Below are 20,616 nucleotides of genomic sequence, written 5' to 3' on the forward strand. Positions count from 1 at the left end.
CCTTGTCATGGCCTTTGTCCGCAATAAAGGGCAGCTTGAAGTGCGTGTCTTACACACGCATCGCGCAGACTTTATACAATCTTCTCCTTTAAAATAAGCAGCCTGCAGTGCATTGCCATCAAGCCCGCCTTGAGTATCAACGGCAAGCGAGGATTGCTAGACTGTTTTGTCCCTTGGATGAGAGCAACTATAAATGCTGTAACTATTGTTGGCACAGCTATATATCTGAGTTTTCGATTATGATTCAAATATTCTTTCTAATCGTTCTGCTTACACCAAACCTATTTGATGAGAATGAATTAATAGTTAGCGCATCCTTCTAGGTGGTCTTGTTATACGTGGACGAACCTTTACAAACCTATCCCTTGAGCTAATACATGCTTTTGAAATACTAAGTAAAGAAAGGATTGCGAAAGCTGCGTGGAAAGTTGGGTTGGCGCTAGGGTGGCATAAAATCTTCACGACTGAGCTCTAACGTGAAATTCAACGCAAAGCTCGTATAGAGCCTCGTATAACCAGCAATAGTCTGCACGACCCCCTCGAACTGCTGCTATCGCGCTGGACTGTAACAACGCCCACTGCCTCGAGTCAAACCGCGAACATATAAGAGAATGCTTGTTCACCTCTTTGACTAGGACTCTGATTAATGCATCTGTCAAAGGCTGAGCTGGTACTTTGTGCGCCGCAGCTTCTTAGGCAGGAAAAGCCGTTAACGTTGATGTGGGGTAGTCGAGTTTACGCTGAACACCGGTCATTGCCTCCGCCCTAGAGAGAGGATTTAGGAACAGCGAGGATGATTTTCTAAAATTGAAATCTAAAAGAAAACTTCCTAACGTCTCCAAGTCTAACCAGCTTACTTCTAGCCCATCTTACCAAAAGCAATCTCGTGATAACATGTCTATTAATATTTGCTATCTGATTCTTCAAGTGCTATAAGGTTAAGTTCTTTTCCTAGAAGCGCTTGAGATTTGCGGAAGATGCTTTCGAGCGAACTCTTGAAACCCCAATGCGAATGACCCGGCTCACCCTGAAGCAAAATCTGGTGCTGCTTCTTGCCATCGATCTCATAGACTTGTACGACACAAGCATAAATCTGCTCATCCTCGCATTTGGCTGTGATAATATGTAATGGGACATCCGGGAATAACAATCGCACATTAGCTAACAAATCAGTGTCTGGAGTCTGAAACCATGTGAATTAGGTCTACTAACCTTCAATTAACACTTGCAAAGCCACGGCCTCCTTCAGATATTTTGGTGCCATGAGGTGCTGTATTTCAGTTTGCCGTGACAGTTAGAACTAGAGGCAGATTGATGTTTTTGGCTAATTCTAAAATTGCCAGCAGTCCATATTCCTTGGTTTCCCTGAGTTGGAGAAAATTCTCACGATGTCTGTGCACGGTCCCTCGACGAAATAAGCGGTGAAGTCTCATAGAAAGGAAGCTTGGTTCCAAACTTGGCTTGCCAACAGCAACGACAGTAACAACCGGATATTTGGTAGTCAACTTGCCAGCGAATGAATCCAAGCTACCATATTGCAGAACATACATGGAGCCAATGGTAGCAATCGGAAGGATCATCGAGAGGGTGCGACTCTGTTCGAAACTTTCCGCATTGTTCACCATACCACAAAAACTGAGAAATGATGATGTCTTTATTTGTAAGAAGAGACTTCGTCGGTATGTACTCAATGAGATGAGCAGGGCTATGTCCTGCTCCCTCGGCGACCGGGCGTATCAGATCCTCCGTGCACCGTAGCGTTAGTCAAGGACGCAACGCGCTGGAGCTTCGTCCGGGGTGTTCGGTTCGTCCTCACGACGATCGACCGGGAAGATGTAGCATCGGAGTAACGATGCGAGTCTTATATCTGTTTCCCAAGGCAGCGCTTTCGCTACCTGAGGACCTTGCACACTCTTCGCACTCTCACTTTGTTCCCGGTGGCTATGTGGACCGGCCGAGGGCTGATGGGTGCAGGAAGCGACAATTCATCCTCTTAAGTGAATCATGCGGAGTCTCCTATGAGCACGTAAAGTCAGGACCTTCACCATACCGAACCAACCATATCCGGTAACCTAAGTTAGTGTACGAGCCAATTTGCACTGGCCCGAGTCCATCGACCGTGTCATGGCACGTCGAATTATTTGAGAATATTTGGGTCTTGCGAGAGATAGAGGTAGACACCGCCAAAACGTTGGGCGGAGATTCTAGGGAGAGCACCACGTCTCGAATTTTGCCAGGCTGACTGCTACTTAGGGTATAAGGAGGTTGAATGGGACTGGAACCCATGTATCATGTCATGCCATTCCGGTACAAGGCTTGGAATTGTTATTTGGCGATAGGAACTTTTTGCGCCACATCGCCCCTTTCCACCCCCACGATTAGTCAAAGATGACGAGGGGAAAATGTTAACCGATGACAGACTATGCATCTAGAGATCGTGTTGCGACTCCCATTTAATATGTAGAAGCTAGTCCACTATCACTTTTTGACCCATCTGATGATCGTATCAACGACTTTGGTATCCCTTATCTTCGTCTGCCATCGAAACCGCCGGATCTGACGTTCTTCCAGATGGTTCAAGACTTTCTAGACTTGACCGCAAGACTTTTTGATATGGGGTTCGCTCTGCCTCCTCGTACTTCGCTGTCTTCCTAGAGCTCTTTGTAACATAAATAAAAGTTTTAAATTGGCTTTTACTTTACCAGTGCACAATACGCACCTAGTACTGCCACCACATGCGGCATAATACCCCATTCACACATCCCGGTTCTCATGCTCTAGATATGGGTATATAATAGCGAGATAATTAACTACATCTTTAATACGTATGTCCCGCTTATATTTAAGCCAGTTACGGGGTAACTAGCCGTACAAGCCAATGGATATTGAACGTGCCTCCGTGGTCTCGTTTCATAATGAGAGCGTATCTAGTCAAGACCCTGATTGCTTCCTCGTCTAGTTCGTCTTCTCCTTAAGGGAGGATGGAGATTAGTATATCCTTCTCGGCTAGGAACGATATAAACTTCAGATATTCTGTTGCTAACAGGTAGTTTCGTGCTATATAGTTAAATGAAATAAGCCAGGTGGTAGCAATCGGGTTAGCCGTCTCGCGGCACCGGTTATGATCCTCAAAATGGTTACTGCTGAGATTACGAGCCCAATCCCAGTCGAACGGACAGCTTCCCAGAGGACTCGCTCATGATCAATAAGACGGTCGAGCGATAGTCCAAAACACTGAGTCTCGGTCGTCAATTGCAGACTCGAACAAAACTCTTCAGTGTAGCGGGTCTAATGACAATCAGCCATGGACGGAGGTTGTTACTCAGACCCAACCGCCGCGTATCATTACCAGATGCAGCGCTGTCGCCTTGCCACAAATTCTAGGTAATGAATTGCATGACGAGGCTCCTCCACGATTGCATTCGTACGAATGGAGTCTCGGACTCCGTGCTGAGTGCCGAGGTCAATTCGTGTCTCATGTCACCTCAGTGCTTTCCCTTGAGGAGTGTTGCGGCCTATCTACTGTCTTCTTCACTGTCGTGGACCTAGGTTTCCCTTCCTACGACGAGAATCTTTCTTCGAACAAGTACAATCAAAATGGTCATTCATGCATGACGAACCTGGTCTGGAAGCGGTTATCTGTGGTGTGACCGCTTTGGGCTAATTTTTCTCATGATACTCGCACTCCCGCGAAACGATACTGGTCGGCCACTGTGTGTGAATCCTAGATATGGCTCAAGCAGAGCCTGCCACCCGTTTAAATTTAGATTTCATGGCGGGCAGGATCTTCCCTGTCATCCACAACCATACAGACACTCAGGCCGATATTTCGAATGCGCCGAGTTGGGACTGATACGAGCGCAACCGTCGAAAGGATCGATTAGCGGTTATCAGGTGTCGGGAGGAATCCAAAAAGCAAGTCGACGAACTCCAGTTTCTTGTAGTTGGCTTGATATCCTGGCTGTCGGAGATATATCAGCACCAATTCTTCTTTTCTTCAAGGTTAGTCTTGATGTACGAGAACGACGCGTGACCGGCGTATATATGTTCCATATAGATCCTCTTAGTATGGGCTGCTTAGAAAGGAGATCCAGTTCTTATCGATCTACTTATCAGGAAGGGAGAGGATCTTGTGATTTTACATTTGCATGGGCCATATCTGTGGACATTGCCTCTACAGTGTCCTCACTTTTGGAGAAAAGGTTGACAGATAGGAGCAATCGCCACTTACTAGTCATCGTCGTGTAGATCACTAGCGTCCCGTAGCTAGATGTACCAAAGTTTCCAGAAAGTTATACTTTGTATCAATTGGATCAGCCGTATCTCTTGCCTTGACGACTATCCCTATTTCGGTTGACTACTGACAATGCTCAGATGAAATGGCACGGTTGGATGAACTCTAGCGAAGTTTCCGTTGGATCGCTAGCAACTAAAAACCGTTGTCAAGGTATTTGTTATCACCACTAACTGCGCGATGATGCGCACCTAGGTGAACTAGTCTGTGCTGGGTTCCGAAAGGACTGTATCAGGACTATTCTTGTCGGTATTGTCCGACTACACCTAGAGTGGGAGCTGATCCTGATATGCTTTTCTGTGGCCAATGTAAGGACAAGTACACGAGCATGTTGTGGGTACAGCGGTGTAAACTCCGGTTACCAGTCAAGTCAGCTAGATGCTCGGCTTGGGGTGTCAATCCGAGATGGAATAACACTTTGCAGGTAAAGAAACGAAGATTGTGTGGCGACTGGATCTCAATTTTCCCTGTACGATTATTCGATGCGACATCCCAGCGGAGTACTGTTCGTATTTAGTAGCAAATCAACTTGAATTGTACTTCTCCAAGCGTTCAGGGTGTTATCTCCGGTGGCTGAAGCATCATGCGTTGTAACTCGCAATTCATCTGATCGAGCCGATAACTTCTGGTAGAATTGGTGGATGGCACAACCAACAGCGCCTTGAATAGGATGGAGCTTAACAAATACAAATCGACCAGAACCGTGTTTTGTAGAGGGGAGATGACTGAATTTGAGCGTGTATGTTGTTGGTGATGGCGGTAATACCAAACGTGATTCAGAGGAATTTTATGTGAGGCCAGTGTGATTATCTCTGCCAGGAGAAAGATTTGAGGGTCATGAAGCTCAAAATGTGAGGTCAGCGAGAACATCAGGCGGACAAGAGACAACTAGGAATGGCATTTCCACGCTATAGGCTGAACTAGAAGGTCTAAGTACGAATAGAAACACGGATAGAACTATGGATAAGGCCAAATCACTCGGTTAGTCATTAACGTGTGATACATTATGGTAACCGGTTGAAGAGCACAAAAGATGAACAGGATGGGTGACGTAAGTGAGCATGTCAATATAACAGACATGGTCAAAGTTACTAGTAAGGCACTTAAGACTATGCTAGCAGGCAAAAGCTTTAGGAGTCGCCAGAGACAGCGGATGCTAGGACCCGACATCTTCACGAGGAAGCGCGGAGACCTATGTTGGCCGTTAGATTATGGCCTATTAGATGGCTCGTACGAAAAGTCGTTATTTGAACAGCTTGTCCACCCATCACCTCCATCCCCGCCACCGTTCCAGGCGGCACTTTGCTCAGCAGTTCACGGGCAAAGATGGCGGCATTACCTGCTACGTATGATCGCCACATATCGTTCTTGTGTAAGTCTGACTAGTCTGACATGCCACGGATCACAAGACAACATCTGCTCGCCTCCACTCCCACGCCTCCATGTCAATACACGGTACTCCACCATAATGCTTGCTAATCTCTACGCTCGCCAACTTGCACGACCGCGTTCCCCGAGGCAATCTTGCCACGGTGGAACACGAAACTGGCAGCTTTTTCTTCCGTGCATGTAGGTCGATTAACGAGCTTGGTCATGTCGCACTTACCGCATCCGTTTCGGTCCTGGCTACTATGATAGCTAGTTACCTAGAACAACCGATCGCGACTGAGGTCAGGATGTGTAAACTTCCGCTTGTGTCTCAACACCAGCAGTCTCTTATGGTGCTCGTCGAATGCGCTCTTGTCCATGTCGTGGTACAGCATAAGCCTGCCTATGGCACATAGTAATACTCGGTCTGGCTTATCGATCGTGCCTAGCGGCTCGAATTGCTCCTTAATGTGCCATCAGCCCAGGTCGTAGTAGATACAGGCCGGGCCGCCATCCTCAGGCGACCCGACTATAACGTCGCCGAGGCGCACATTTTCCGTCGGGTCGTCAGGCTATAGGGATCAAGACATACCGCCGCCAATCCCCACAAGCACGGTCATGCGGATGTTGGGAAAGGTCTTGAACATGGGACCCATCACGCGCCCGGCGTTAACATTGCCGGTCAGCCGGGCGGGCAGGTCGCCAGCACGACGTTGTGGCCGGCCATGGCGCAACAGGTGTAGACATTGTCGTCATAGGCGGTGTCGTAGTCGGACGCGTCGTGCTCCTCGTCCAGCATCAGGGGCGACGGCAGCAGTTCGAGGTCCGACACGGGGCAGATCCAGGCGACCTGGTTGTCCGTGCGCCGCAGCTTCTTAATGGCCATGGCCGGGACGTCTTTGGTGTGGGGTAGTGGAGTTGCGGTAGCTTTCTGGTGCTGAATGCACTATAATCTGTGCTAGACTATGGTCAGACAATCGAAAGACGAGCCACCCCGAGATAAAGCCTACTCATTGTTAAGTATTCTTGATCTGCATATGCCATTGATCTATGGTGAAGGGGAGATGGGCGCATTTGATCGGCTCAAAAGGAGGCTAGTACACGTCAAAGGTCTGTTACGGACGATTCTCAAGCTGAACCCAACCTCAACCAATGCATTTCCGAAATGCGAATGTCGGATCCGCGAGATGATAGGGCACGCATTCAACGCAGTTGTGGAGGCCAGTAGCTTTTTCACAAGGATCTGTCCGAGATGATGGGCGGTTTGAATTGACGGACTGAATGAGTGCTCACACTCAGGTCCTGCAACAGCGTGGACGGGCACGTGCGCAGGCTGGAATGTATGTAGATACTGATACCTCCAAACCCTACGATGTATGGCTCTGGGAGGCGTGGTTTGCCCTAATAAGGGACTTCCCCACGTTAAATAACAAACAAACAAACAAACAAAATTTGCCTTGTCCAGCCGTGACTCGAGGATTCTATAGCCGGTTATGATTGGGAGTGAGCTCAGACCTGCTGCCATCTTGTGCCAAGATATGATCTTGTATAGTTCATTCGGACTTTTTTTTTCATGTCTGCCGCAACTTCCGCGAGATCAACTACGCTGACAGCTAGAGAGGGCACCACTCCGATGGTTTGCCGCCGAACCTTGAGATAGTGTTCCCAGCTTGCAAGGAACCGCCGCTGGAATGACTTGGTTGAGAGAGTAGTCACTCGGATCCAAAACCTGTTGCGCATCTCCCGTGAGCTAATCTGTTCTTATGGGTGGCTGACATGGGGAAAGGGCGACTTACTGCCGACCCATTCTCCGGCCGGTCGAGGTGTTTCGGAATTGCGCAGAGCATCCATCAGGACGTCGACTTGATTTCATACGTCTCTCTTCTGCTCTAATGACCCGAATCGCAACTCCACATTATCCTTATCCATGGAATCTTTTGGCAGGTTTTTTTTTGTTACGGAAGGCTTGCACCGGGTTCTGGTTCTCTGAATTCCGTTTGCTTAACCGTCATACGATATCGGTTCAGAGATTGGGAGAGTTTACAACCGAAACAGAAGAAGTTTGTCTTTTGAACTGCGCTACTTTTTTTTGCGTACGTTGGATTCCACGGAGCGACTCCTTGCGAGTTACTCATGGAAACTATCTTCGCCTTGGGCAGACAGGGAGGACGAATGGACTACAGGCTGGCGCGACCTCTTCGCTGCCATGAAATCTCCTATGTGCCAAAGATTGCGTGACATCTAGAACTCTTGTTAGGAGAGGAGGGAAAGATAATCGCTGCATTGGTTCCCGCTGTTGTGAAAGCGGGTAGTATGGATCGAGGATAGTCTAAACGGCTAGCTATAATCCTGCGTCATCCCTAGTGGATGGCTTTCCTGACTTGAACCCTCGTCAGGTTGAGGTAATGAGAATTCGGCCACCTCAAAATATGTGTCTTCCTGTGTCAATGCTCTTGATGTGATTTGTCATTTAGGAATATAGTCCACAGCGTCGATGGCGCTGATTGGATGATCAGTAGGCAGTATATCTTGTTGAGTGAGCTCGGCTTGACAACCTGGGCGTCCAATGGGGCTCACAGCATGCTAAGTGATGGCAGAACGTACCCCTTTGGAAAGGCTATGGTGTATCAGTATGTCTATATGGACGATGTCGACATCTAATAGTCATCGTCATATCCAGTGACACTTGATGTAAAGAAAAGAGTGTATTGACTGGCCTGGCACGTAAAAAGGAAATCGCGCAAGGGGCGCATCGTGATGGGAATTAAATCATACGTCGTGATGTCGTAGTTGTTTCACGCGCGTAGGCTTTCCAAGTCCCCAGTTCGTCTTCCTCACTAGAATCCGACCGCTATATTCATTTGTCATCCACTTAAATTTAAATGAACGTCCACCCAGTTATCCGCTTTCCATACTTTCAACTTCATTAGATATGGCCTCTGATCAATTTCCAGATCATGCCTACGTCGTAAGGGAGGTAGGAGTGGTGGTGGTAGAGTTGTCCTGGATGATCGAGTACCTGATGTTTTCAAGGGCAGTCGTCCCGGCGACATTGCCATCGTATAGTGTTCCCAATCTAAGAGTGCTAATGCCAGCACCGCAGGGGCCAAGGCGAATGGAGATGATGTACCAGTAGGGTTGAAGGTGAGGGACTGGTAAGCGAGGAGCCTGTTAAACGTATCGTAGCCAGCAACTGCGATCCTGCAGCTTACAGCACCAGTGCCATCTGCGCTGGCGCAGCCGAAGAAGATGGAGGACACGCCGAAACTCCAAATTAATGTTATGGAACGAGAAATCAAATCGCTTCGCTCTGACATTTACCCAGTTAAGCTCCGTCAAGATGGACAATCCTTAATACTCAGATTCCCAAAGCCGGTGGTTTAGGACGGGTCTTCCTAAAAGCCACAGATACCGTTTGTGATTATGTATCGCACAGTAACATCGATCGGACAATGATGCTCACAGATGCTCACCACTGGCCGACGTGAGGTGTTGGAGCACCTTTTGCTTATTTTTACCCTTGTTGGCCGAGTACTGAGCTATTGGGCTACTTGAACAATCAGGAGGTTTATGGCTGGACTGCGCCATGCCCGAAGTCGCATCCACTAGCAGAAGTTTGAAGAAGCAAGTACGTTCCTGGCCTCAGGGTGTCAAAACAGTCGAACCAGTCGGTTTGGTTCGACTAGATTGCCAAGACTGTCGTGCATTGACATTTTTTTTTGTATGGAAAGCGAAAATAGTGGCAGGTGCTTTGATTGTTTTGGCATACAAAAGGCAATTCAGTCGAACCAAAGACCGACTGGTTCGACTGTTTTGACACCCTGCCCGGCCTCTCAATGGGCTGTATGTCAAACAATATCTATTTCGGTAATAATATGTTGGAGTTCATTCCGTGCTAGTACCTGTAGTACTACCATGCGTACTGACCATTGATAACAATGAAGCTTAAGTAAGCAATTGCAGTGCAGGGTGACTCGGAGAAGGTTGCCATATCAGTTGTTTACCAGCGGACCTCCGCACTACGTAAATTAGGCCCCCGTATAGGCTGAACCTTCAAGCTGTCCCGCAGTGGCTTCTTCGATCTCTCATTTGGACATTATCTTTTGAATGTTAAACCCGGTATTGTTCACCTTTATAATCAGTGTCCGAGTAATTAGAAGACCCAGCGCCGCCGTTGTACAATAAATTGATTGCTGTGTCCTGCCTTACTTGGTTGCGACTATACCAGCTTTTTGACTTTGCGCGCTCCGGCCTAGCACAATGTGTATGCACTGCGTGCTTTATCCTAGGCTAGCCCGTCCGCACCTTATTTGCGCCGATACACATGGAGCTCGTCCCTTTCTCAGCCATTACGTCCACTCTATCTAAGGAGCAAGTACCTGCATTCCCGCAGCGTTCGCGATGCCTGAAAGATTCTGTCAACCATGATTCAGAGCATCTTCAAGTCTCTTCCACGAAAACGGTCCATACAAATACCAAGGAACCCTACACTGGACAATCCAAACTAAGGAGCATTGTATCAATGGCGAATGAGAAGCTGACTGAAGTTCAGGGTATGGCTGTTTCCTTTTCGCCTGATGACAATGCCTCATTTTCACCATTGCCCTCCCCTCAGTCACACCGACCGCCGACTTTCTCGTGCGATCGATCCTCGGAGCACAGCCCCAATTTAGTGTTCACAGTTGATCCTGTTACGCCTGTTACCAATTCAACTCCAAAAATATCCGAAATCAACAAACGAGCAGGAGATGACACTTTGGTGCAGCGCCACACGAGCAGCAATGTCGATTACTTGTCACATCACTGGGTAGAAGAAGATATATGGTCATCACGGCGCTATCTTGTGTCGAATCGAGGCGAATGCTCCAATGCACAGAGGCTGGAGAATGCATCTTGGAGGGCTTGGACAAAGACAAAATACAACCTCAAAACGGTTTCGCCGGAAACTATTAAGTGGTATTACTATATCTTGAAGCTTTCAACTATCTAATAGTATCAGAGTACTAATTCCTCCACAGGCTGAGAGACTGTGACGTAACTTGGTTGTATGGTCCACTACAGCAGTGTCCATCTACATCGTTATCAAGAAGCATGGGACGGACAAACTCCACTTTGCCCATGCATAACGTGTCCATCGTTAACAAGTCCAACCTAAGAAAAAGGAGCATAGCAGAGTCCTTGCGTCAAGACTCTCGTTCGTTGCCTTTCGTTCCCAAGCAGGCCATGACAGATACTCAACCACAACCTCCAGATGGAAGAGGTCGTGTAACAAGGCTTATTGTGCAAACACAAATGGCCCGGGAGCGGGCGTTAGGCACGCCTTCAAAATCGACTTCGGATATTGAAACCCACATAACGAAAGTCAAATATGTTCACTTTGATGAACGTGTTAAGCAGTGCATCGCGATGGATTCCAATGTAGGAGTGGACAAGGAGGAGCGGGAACACGAACATAGGAATTATATCGATGATAGTGATTCGGGAGAAAAAGCTGTCTTGATGAAAATCATGAGATCAAGGAGAAAAAGGAGAAAATCAGTGAGAGCAGGGCCAAAACCAAAATCGGAGACATATGTCGCGAAAAAGACTATTGTGGTACTACCGTCTACGACCCTGAAATATGATGGAGACACGCCACACCCATCTTACACCGCTATGGAGTATGATGCAGATCATTTCATTCATTCTATCTTTTCCTCATCGTCTCCGTTGAAGGTTTTGCGACGATCAACACAATCGCACTATTCTCTCATCCGGGATGATGAAAGTCCGCATATGGACGAGAGGGCGAGTTCTATACCAAGGTCAGGCTCAGTACAGTTCTCAGTACCTTATCCGTACGAAATGCAGCATCCAGTATCAAGAACTAGCATGATGCATGAGCCTGCAGCCATACTTTTTAACGAGCCAGGCACTTCGACATTGTATCAAGACAGAAACCAGCCTGGTAACGGTAGCATCAGAGGTTATGTGATTGATACACTTAATACCGCTTTATATGTCGCGGATGTAATATTCAATGTTGTATGGCGTAGATAAGTTCTGATAGTTCGAGCATGACCAATGCCTTAACTATTCAGATTGCTCTAGTCAAGCGGATCTAAGTATTAGACTCCCAGTTGATTTGCTACTAACCACTCACTGTAACTATTTGTTTGTTAGTTTTTAGTTTGTTAACGTAGGGGCTGGAACTGAAGTCCATAATGACGAGTATACAATTAAAATAGCCATGTTTGCAGAGTGTCAAATCGAACGCTCCAAAGCATAGCTTCAGCGCTTGGCGTCGGACGCGTGCCATACACCTTTTTCTTCGGAGGATCGGCAGATCCGGTCCGGGCGTATTGGCGTTCCCTCACGACTTGCATCTTCGTCACGGAGTTTCGCCGGAGGCTATTTGGTTTTACACCGTAACCAAGTTCCCGCATAAACCTTGTCTTGAGTGATAGATAGTCTTCGAGTGCTTAGCAAGGTCAGATATGTCACAAAACAACTCCAAAAGTGATCCCTTCCTAACTATTGAATTCATGTCCGCATTCAGATGGGCTTATCACCACTACAGCATTAAACACTGCCATGTGTAACACAAGAAGCGGAATTCGAACCCTGTATGGACATCGTCTGAATAGTCTTAAGTCATATTGTGACCGCCCACAATATCCATCTCTACTTCAAGCGATGATTTGCGACCCCCATCCTTGAGCAGCGCTTTGTCCATTTCTATCTGGAAGAAGGCTAGAGAGGGCATCACTCCGATGGTTTGCCGCCGAACCTTGAGATAGCTGGAGACGGTACAGATGTGTGAGCACGACCTATCTTCCGCTTGTTGTGCGGTTCCCTTCAGGTAGTGTTCCCAGCTTGCAAGGAACCGCCGCTGGAATGAATTCGTTGAGATAGTAGTCGCTCGGATCCAAAACCTGTTGTGCATCTCCCGTGAGCTAATTAGTTCTTCCGATGAGGATGGCTGACCCGGGGAAAGGACAATTTACTGTCGCGCAATCTCACCGACCTATTCTCCGGCCGGTCGAGGTGTTTCGGGATTGCGCAGAGCATCCATCAGGATGTCGACTTGATTCCATACATCGGCCGGTTCGGATCGATCGGAATGCTCGTCAAAGATGAAGAAGAGGTTCATAACTTCACACGCGCACCTCAGTTGCTCTCTGGTCAATCGTGGGCACATGAGACCGCCAGCAAATCTTCAAAAAGCTCATGTCAGCATGACAGAAGGCTGCTACTTAGTCATATATACGGTGTGGCACTTACTGAAGTTACATTTGTCGAAGGCCTGTTGTGCTTGCGGGGTGAAAGCCTCGAAACTAGCACCCACTCGAGGCATTCCTGTTTGATCTCGGCCATGTGGATGTTGAGTCGACGAGGCCATAGACAGCCGGCCTCCAGATCGGGTAGATAGACGGTCTTGTCCATGTTGATCTGTACCAATGATACCGATTGGGCTGGCTGATTTTACAGGACATAGATAAATGCTGGGTTGGAACACGTTGTCGCCGACCTCCCGAACCGTGAGTGAAGGCGTTCAACCGCAATGACGCGATATCCTCGTATTTATATATCAATTGATGGGAGAAACAAGAGAAATAAAGGGAAATGTCACCTCACGCAAGGTATGTTTTGAGAAGGTCGTGCATAGAAGTGTTCGCAAGAGCGTTGATCAAGAAGAGGGCATGGTTCTCGCTCACTGGCGTATAAGTTGGTTGCATGGCCACCGGCTGGGAGATCAACATTTACCAAGTGCCTGCATCGCACTTCAATAGTAGTTGCGATTGAAATTACCACCTGCAAATTGCACGAAATTGTGCCTGTACCATAAGAAGGAGGAACAGGTTGTTGGTAGTTGATTGATTGATTGATTGTATTTACGTGGGGACCATCCCTTATTAGGGCAAACCACGCCTCCCAGAGCCATACATCGCAGGGGTTTGGAGGTATCAGTACATATATACATTCCAGCTGCGCACGTGCCAATTCACGCTGTTGCAGGTCCCGAGTTAGAGTACTCAGTCTGTCAGTTTATACAACCCTTTATCTCGGACATATTCTTGTGAAAAAGCCACTCGCCTCTATAAACCGCGCCCACTGCGCACTCTTCTCCCCCAGATATTGTATATTGATAATATGTTGATCAACAATGTGTACACACTATGACAATGCTAATTTTATGGTTTGGAAATCGATCGGATGGCTTGGCATCCGCTACGGATTTGCGCTACCGCGAGCGGATCGATCAGTTCGGATCCCTATAGGCTACCATTGGCAGCAAAACGTCAGAGGTATGGGAACTCTGCCGGTCATTTACAATTTATTGGTGTTCCTGGATTTGCTGGAAATGGCTGACCTATTTGGCGGATTATACGTCGGTACGGGACGGTGGGGACCAGGAGTTGTCGTACACCACACCCACCACGGTGTTTAGTGTATAAAAGATCACCATACGCACCGCGAGATTGCACGGTGCAGATAACAGCCGTATTACAGTGAAATACACCAGGCGGGAGCCTCTGGTGTGATGTACGGCAAACCTGTCGAAGGGAAGCTTAAGTGTGCATCGAGTACGCAGTACTCGCTATTTACCCCTCTCCACGCTGTCTGCATTGATAAAACAAGAGAAACGAGCTGAAAAGAAACAGGTTGAAAAGGATTTTTAGTCTCCCAATGGGTATCGAAAAGACATGGCTAGGACCTTGGGGTACGCATGTGTGCTTGTCTTACTGTGTAGGACGACTAGCAATCTGGGGTATGCATCGTGTTTCGGATCACAACAACGTCATTACCATGCCGATGAACCTAAAATTGATGAAATTGCCATCTTAAGCTAAAAATACTGCTCATGATTTTCCTCATGGTATGTTGCTTGGAAAGGAATAAAAGACTGGTGGCTACTATTATGGAGAGCTACGGTTGGACACCGTATCAATAGGTGGGGCGGCTGCAGCCCCTCGCTTATAATCACTTTTCTGCTTGGATGCGGGGCGTATGGTGATAGATTATCGGTAGATGATATCACAATTTGTAAGAGGATCTGACCAATTCCATTGAGCTACATCCTCTGTTCTCTTCATTGTGATGATAATTAATGATTAATGGTCAACGTCTTTTGTAAAAGCCCCCGTCGGGACATATATCAAGGTGGTGACTTTTAAGTGCTTTGTAATATACCCAACATATTGACACTGGTTCAGTCTGGGCCGTTCCAATACTTGCATGGCCCGAGGAACTGGTAGTGGCAAACTCAATGTAGGGTACAAGAGCTGGTACCTCAGCGCTAGAAGAGCCCACCCCCTGCGAAATAGATTACGTTACCACCTATCAAACTCAATAAGCTTGAACATCCGGTTTGCAGATCCGCTGCTTTTAACTTACAGGTTATCTTCGAATGGGTGGCAATTCGGCTCGATTATGCTAAATCGAAAACCTATCGAGCCTTACAAAGTCGGAAAATCTTTGAATACACTATTACCTGCTAAGCAGTTATGAATCTGACATCATGTGGTGGCCAGGACCCAGTGGTCTACGCCGTCTGAGCTGACGTGGACAAATCTGATGCATCAGCGCTTTCATGATTTATGTACAGCCGTACATTGTCAGAAGACGCTCCTGGGAGAATAAATACTAGGATCCGGTCTTTCGTTATTAAATCTGATTAATTTCAGGCGTAGCGAGAGCAAAGCGGATGCTTAATCTGCTGCATCGAATCATTTGAACTTGATAAACGGGAAGGCATCAAGTCTCTAGCCTTCTTAGCTATAAACTGCTTCGCATGGCCCTGAAAGATTGCAACCGCCAAAATTACGAGCCCATACCAATGTCGAATTTCAGACTTCGCAACTTTACCGGTGTTTCAAGTTGGGGATGTTATGCCACCTGCTTGCTATGTCACTGACTGGTCTTCATACTATACGAGGAAGTACCATGGTGCGTACATCTATCTCTACGTCTACGGACTCGACCATCCACAGGTGAATCAACGGCAGGGGTAAAGTATTTCTGATTATCAACTGACTGCTTTTTCCTAGCTCATTGAGAAACAGGTCGGAATATTGGGGGACTAGAAATAAGACTAAGTGTGTAGGGCTCTGTTTCTATTCGTAGGGGTAGTTAGAACTTTATTTCTTTTCAGCTTCAAACCCAATAATACGATCCTGTTCTCACTGCCGGACTGGCACGCCAACAGCTCGTCTCTAGAAAGTCTGATGGCGCTTCAGGCATTGGGCCGACCCGTCCTCGTTTCTACACGATCTACAAATCACGTTTTTCTATCATCTAACTATGTGCCGGCCGAACAACGTATTGGTACTTTAGACGCTGCTGTTACGTTATGGTTTTGAGGACTCTACTCAGGGAGCTCGAAAGCATTAGCGCTCCACGATTCTCTCGTCTGGAATGTTAATTCCTCGAATCAAGCCGTAGATTTTCTGTCAGTCGAATCGTCGGCTGTATAGATCGTCCAGATTCGTCAAAGGTCACCACGGAATCAAAGCGATCTTTCGGTTCTTTCTCTCCGCAAGGCTAGTTTGCAGCTTCAAACCGAAGGGGTGGGGGGGTATCTGCTTAATCTGTTGGTTATAAAAGGCCGAGGATCTGCTCCCTCAGATCTCTTCTGATGGTTGTTTCAGTCCATATTGTCACCATCTAAAGCTGTTGACTGACAAGCCCCCTGAAGTTCTCCACAATGCATATCATCAATATTCTTACCACGGCATTTCTTCCAGCTGCTTTGGTGTGCGCAGCACCAGGTGCTGATCTTGATATATCTATTCGAGACGCTTCATGCCCCGGTGATCAGGCATGGTGTGGTTGGACGAAGTCGTGTAAGTGCGACAAAAACTACGTATGGCACGACAAGAACAAGTGCCATTATCCAGCATGGCAGAAGCCCGATTGCCCCAGCGGCCAGAAGTGTTATTGCGGCAAGAGTGAGCAAGTACTGTGAATACGGTGAGTCTTTCACCAAACATTACTTCTGCCACTGTTTCATTTTTGGTGGTTGACAAGACGTGGTCTAGATGCCGAGAACAAGTATCGTTGGAACGATGGTCATAAAATCTTTTGCAGCAAACATGAAGACATACCAAAGAAGCTGAAGGAGAAATGTCCTAACGACCATCCGGCATGCAAGCCGACGCAGGTCTGGGACGGCGACTCGAAGAGTTCCAAGTGCCCCAACGGCAAGGTCTGGCACGTCGAAACATGCAAACACCCGCTCATGCCCAAGTCTTCCTACTCTGGCAAGGAGAAGCCTTGCTGTGCCAAGATTAAAAACGATTGGTGTGCATATGGTAAGTGATTGATCCTTTAGGCAGCAGCACGTAGAGGGGTGCTAATAAGTCTAACATACGAGTCGAAGAAAGAGTGTTCCGACAATGGAAAGCACATAACATTTTGTGCAGCGCCTGGCAAAGAGCAAAAGTACTGTGAGCAATATTGGAATTAAAATTCCGATATAGGAAGCAATTAAAAGAAGCACAAGCAGTGCAGCATGTAGGGGAACAAGTTGAAAATGCAGTTTTGATTGTCATTTATTATTCGTCTTTCTTGTCAACTGTAATCACTCTTCTTAATACGCTGGCATTCTTCGTACCAGGCATTAAGAAAATTTCGGCAGCCAATAGAGTTCCATATCTCGAGATGGGCTGATGCGGGATGGGTAGAAGCCGCCAACCTGCAGGTCAGGGCTGGGAATCGACCGACCGGTCGATTGACTGTTAACCGATTCCGATCCGATCCGGTCCCGTTCCTGGTGGGTCTGGCGTTCTGGTCGGTCGATTCCCTTACTAGGGCAAACCACGCTTCCCAGAGCCATACATCGCGGGGTTTTGGAGGTATCAGTATCTATGTACAATCCAGCCTACGCACGTGCTGATCCACACTATTGCCAGGACCTGATTTAGGACTCCCAGTCTCTGTCAGTTTAAACGGCCTTCATCTTGGACATATCCTCATGAAAAAGCGGCTACCCTCCACGAATCCCGCCCACTGCGCATTCTTCTCCCCTAAATATTGTGTATAAGCCACCCTTGGCGCGCGCCTCGGGAGCAGTCTTTGTCTTTATAATTTCTTACCAAAAAAAAAGGTGCTCTGGTGCCTTTCTCTCCCCGCGAATGCAGTGATTGTTCGAGTCTGTGTGTCCAAATCGTTCGTGATATGCTGCAAAGTCGCCGTGGCCAGATCTTGCTGCTAGAAGCCTGTGCAGCATAGCTCTTTTGAATGAGACGACGTTCTTTGACACCCCCGCATACCGCATATGCACGTCTCTATACCGGGGTTCGTCCTGGGCATCCCACCAGCGGGTGAATTTGTCTTTCCTCGTTCCCTACAGCTGCCGCCGTACCGATGGACTGTAGGCAGGCTATCTGCCTTCGTTTCTAACATTGCGCCTTCCTTGGCAAGTTTGTCGGCAGCTTCGTTTCCTTCGATGTTTTGATTTCCCGGATCCACTTAACCGTAACCCCAGGATTCGCGGCAGAAGCTGAATAGCTTCATCAGATCCGTAACGGATGGTGACAAATAGACATCCGATCCGACCGATCAGCTATCAGTAACTGAAGTCCGCAGCGGATGTCAAGCCATGCGATCGATTTGGTCCCTTGGCGATCTCATGATCACGAGGGTCGTTGGCGTTGAGCAAGAAGTTTGGAAGTATGGAAGGATGACCGGTGTTGGGCAGCTTCATCTGGAGTTTTGATTTGGAAGCTTCGGTACGAGCGAGGACCTTCTGATCTTCGTAAAGATGGTTCGTGGCGTCCAGGCATGTCAGCATCTCGCTGAAAATATGCCTAGCAGAGGTATCTCTATGAAATTATATTACTTTTCTCCACTATCTTTGAAAGCTCATCGTCCTCCAGGACATACCAACCCTGGTCGTGCTCATTTTTCGCTTTCAGCCAACCATTTGTAATGCTTGCTTTGATAGTGTCGTATCACCATGACCAAGAGAAGTAGTGACAGAATTGTAGATGCACGCGCCTCCAGCATTAACACATGAACAATTTGCTCAAGTGTTCTTGATGAGACGCTAGAACCTGCTTTGGCCGTTGGAACAAAGGCCCAAAACAAGTTCCCAGTATGCGAGGCATCTCAACAATAAACAAGCTATATGCAGCCGAGGCTGTTATTAAAGTTCTAACGTTAAGCGAGATCAAAGCTCCCGGAACCGTACAATGGGATAAGACCCCGGTTAGATCGCAGGGGGTTCGATATGCACCTAGAGTCGGGGGTGGGACGATTTGCTCTAACTAATCATGTCTTCAGTAGGAAGATAATCTCTAGCTTCAAATCATTACAGGTCAGTCATCTGCCACTCAACCAAGAATTCTAAATGGTAAAACCTTTTCCGGGAATTCGTCACTCATCAAATATACATCAATATTTGTCCTGCAAACACCTTAAAAACGCTCTTCAAGCAACAAATTTCTTGGTATTGCCCGAATCATTCGGACACTTCTTCTCGCACCTTCATGCGTCACAAGCTTGTGCTTTCAACAAGCGTTTGTTACCGAGCTCGTACTTTAATTAGCCGATACCACGTAGAATTAAATGGAACTCTAACGTTTGGATATGCCAGTGGCCGCAATGGAGTTGGACACCGAGCTGAGCGTGGCTGCCCAACAGGGCTGCTGGGGATTATCAAGTCACTGCGAATCAACGAATCTGCGCCGCCGCCGCCGCCGCCGCTGCCTTAATGTAGCTTTGTATTGGGGGAAATTCGCAAGTGCCATGCTTCAAAATTTCATTCTTTAGACTGAATACTTCATTACGAAGCTGCGATGCCGAATCCTGGAGAATGACGTTCTGAACTTGCAAGATCCTCCATCGCTCCTCTAATTGCGTCTCCTCCACCTTCTTCTTCCTACGGCATTTGCTGGCGGCTATGCGATTCCTTTCTCTATTTAAATCATTAGAGAGAATCGTTGAAGCAGTGGATGCGGTTGACGTTGAGGGGTTGCGGCGATTCTTCGCGGATCGGGTCTGGGCAGAATGCGTGGCAATTGGTAGATCAGAATGCCATGTCTCGTCCGAGTCTGGTGTCTATAATAGCGGGCCAAGACTGTCAGTAAGTGCAATGGACAATATAGAACAGAAAATAAACTACAAGTAAAATAAGTCAAAATGTACATACACTGCTAGATGGCGCTTCCCATTCAGATTCCGGCTTGATGGCTTCCATTTCAGCCATATCATAAAAAGTGGATGGCGTCAGTGGCTCCTGTAATGAGAACAGGTCGTCACGCGGCAGCAGGTTCAACCCATAGTGGCCAGGAAAATGGTTGCCAGAATAGAACGAGTGCAATTGATCTGGCTCGTTATGAGTGACCGAAGGGTGGGGCGAACCATAGTTCATGGTCGTTAAAGATCAAGCTCGCCAGTGTACAACCGGCACAAGATAAGAAGTGTGCCTAATGACCGAGAAGAGATTGAAGAACGCGACTAGAAGTGTTGAGGTAGATATTAGGAGGGAATGCACCAAATGCCAAACGGAGCCGATGCACTGGGGAGATACAGTAGAGGGCAAAAAAGTTCGAATACACCATATTCAAACTTTTTGCCCCCTACGGTAGAACCAAAGAAGTGCTTTAGACTGCAGAGAGTGACGTAACTGTGCTTTAGACTGCGGGAACGTGACGTAATTGTCGACGAAGCTCGCCCAATTGGAGGATCGGCTACTTTATTCTTTGTACATGGACGGGAGCCGGGTCATAGCCCGAAGCAGGTAGGAAGAGGATGTTTGGAGGGCAGTAATCGCAGCTTTGTCTCTATTTAGGTAATCTGAAGTTTGATTTCAGAGGTGCGTTCACTAGTGGCTGTAAACAGATGGGCGAGCTCAGACTAGGTTTTTCAATCATGCTCTCAGTCGAACCAACTGCGCCCGTAGATGTCCAGCCGTTGCCAGAGGGAGATTACGGGCGTTCATGTTGTTGTTGAACCTTTTCCACTTGAGT

General features: G+C 47.5%; 8 protein-coding genes across 8 annotated transcripts; 3 read left to right on the top strand and 5 right to left on the bottom strand.

The window, feature by feature from the left end:
• Nucleotides 1–882: 882 nt before the first annotated feature.
• On the bottom strand, nt 883–1,381 carry BKA67DRAFT_580467 (uncharacterized protein). The gene is made up of 2 exons (XM_046103860.1): nt 1,213–1,381; nt 883–1,161 (listed from the first exon to the last, which is right to left on the bottom strand). The coding sequence occupies exons 1-2, from the start codon at nt 1,262–1,264 to the stop codon at nt 902–904; spliced, it is 312 nt and encodes a 103-aa protein (XP_045953268.1). The 5' UTR covers nt 1,265–1,381; the 3' UTR covers nt 883–901.
• A 4,757-nt stretch (nt 1,382–6,138) lies between these two features.
• BKA67DRAFT_663152 (uncharacterized protein) lies at nt 6,139–6,548 on the bottom strand (the record flags this gene model as incomplete). Its single annotated transcript, XM_046108130.1, has 2 exons — nt 6,139–6,234; nt 6,372–6,548. 2 exons carry the CDS (start codon nt 6,546–6,548, stop codon nt 6,139–6,141), a joined length of 273 nt encoding a protein of 90 aa, XP_045953269.1.
• A 905-nt stretch (nt 6,549–7,453) lies between these two features.
• On the top strand, nt 7,454–7,901 carry BKA67DRAFT_580474 (uncharacterized protein). The gene has a single exon (XM_046103861.1). It carries the CDS (start codon nt 7,555–7,557, stop codon nt 7,870–7,872), a length of 318 nt encoding a protein of 105 aa, XP_045953270.1. The 5' UTR covers nt 7,454–7,554; the 3' UTR covers nt 7,873–7,901.
• A 2,316-nt stretch (nt 7,902–10,217) lies between these two features.
• BKA67DRAFT_525588 (uncharacterized protein) lies at nt 10,218–11,701 on the top strand (the record flags this gene model as incomplete). The annotated part of the gene is made up of 2 exons (XM_046098680.1): nt 10,218–10,618; nt 10,681–11,701. The coding sequence occupies 2 exons, from the start codon at nt 10,218–10,220 to the stop codon at nt 11,699–11,701; spliced, it is 1,422 nt and encodes a 473-aa protein (XP_045953271.1).
• A 487-nt stretch (nt 11,702–12,188) lies between these two features.
• BKA67DRAFT_415560 (uncharacterized protein) lies at nt 12,189–12,718 on the bottom strand. Its single transcript, XM_046096784.1, has 2 exons — nt 12,649–12,718; nt 12,189–12,597 (listed from the first exon to the last, which is right to left on the bottom strand). Exon 2 carries the CDS (start codon nt 12,585–12,587, stop codon nt 12,291–12,293), a length of 297 nt encoding a protein of 98 aa, XP_045953272.1. The 5' UTR covers nt 12,588–12,597; nt 12,649–12,718; the 3' UTR covers nt 12,189–12,290.
• On the bottom strand, nt 12,372–13,508 carry BKA67DRAFT_684057 (uncharacterized protein). The gene is made up of 3 exons (XM_046108983.1): nt 12,922–13,508; nt 12,649–12,858; nt 12,372–12,576 (listed from the first exon to the last, which is right to left on the bottom strand). The coding sequence occupies exons 1-2, from the start codon at nt 13,041–13,043 to the stop codon at nt 12,669–12,671; spliced, it is 312 nt and encodes a 103-aa protein (XP_045953273.1). The 5' UTR covers nt 13,044–13,508; the 3' UTR covers nt 12,372–12,576; nt 12,649–12,668.
• A 2,841-nt stretch (nt 13,509–16,349) lies between these two features.
• BKA67DRAFT_540248 (uncharacterized protein) lies at nt 16,350–17,111 on the top strand (the record flags this gene model as incomplete). The annotated part of the gene is made up of 3 exons (XM_046100749.1): nt 16,350–16,488; nt 16,684–16,956; nt 17,068–17,111. 3 exons carry the CDS (start codon nt 16,350–16,352, stop codon nt 17,109–17,111), a joined length of 456 nt encoding a protein of 151 aa, XP_045953274.1.
• Nucleotides 17,112–19,318: 2,207 nt separating this feature from the next.
• Nucleotides 19,319–20,018, bottom strand: BKA67DRAFT_663154 (uncharacterized protein; the record flags this gene model as incomplete). The annotated part of the gene is made up of 2 exons (XM_046108131.1): nt 19,319–19,705; nt 19,797–20,018. 2 exons carry the CDS (start codon nt 20,016–20,018, stop codon nt 19,319–19,321), a joined length of 609 nt encoding a protein of 202 aa, XP_045953275.1.
• Between the last annotated feature and the right edge of the window lie 598 nt (nt 20,019–20,616).

Source organism: Truncatella angustata (assembly GCF_020726525.1).
Source record: "Truncatella angustata strain MPI-SDFR-AT-0073 chromosome Unknown BKA67scaffold_9, whole genome shotgun sequence".
Lineage (NCBI taxonomy): Eukaryota > Fungi > Ascomycota > Sordariomycetes > Amphisphaeriales > Sporocadaceae > Truncatella > Truncatella angustata.

Coding starts and splice junctions, on each gene's coding strand:
- BKA67DRAFT_580467 (XM_046103860.1), bottom strand. CDS start 1,264: ATGGCACCAAAATATCTGAAGGAGGCCGTGGCTTTGCAAGTGTTAATT. Junction 1,162..1,212: donor TTTGCAAGTGTTAATTGAAG/GTTAGTAGACCT, acceptor CTGATTTGTTAG/CTAATGTGCGATTGTTATTC.
- BKA67DRAFT_580474 (XM_046103861.1), top strand. CDS start 7,555: ATGACCCGAATCGCAACTCCACATTATCCTTATCCATGGAATCTTTTG.
- BKA67DRAFT_415560 (XM_046096784.1), bottom strand. CDS start 12,587: ATGCACAACAGGTTTTGGATCCGAGCGACTACTATCTCAACGAATTCA.
- BKA67DRAFT_684057 (XM_046108983.1), bottom strand. CDS start 13,043: ATGGCCTCGTCGACTCAACATCCACATGGCCGAGATCAAACAGGAATG. Junction 12,859..12,921: donor GACAAATGTAACTTCAGTAA/GTGCCACACCGT, acceptor AGCTTTTTGAAG/ATTTGCTGGCGGTCTCATGT.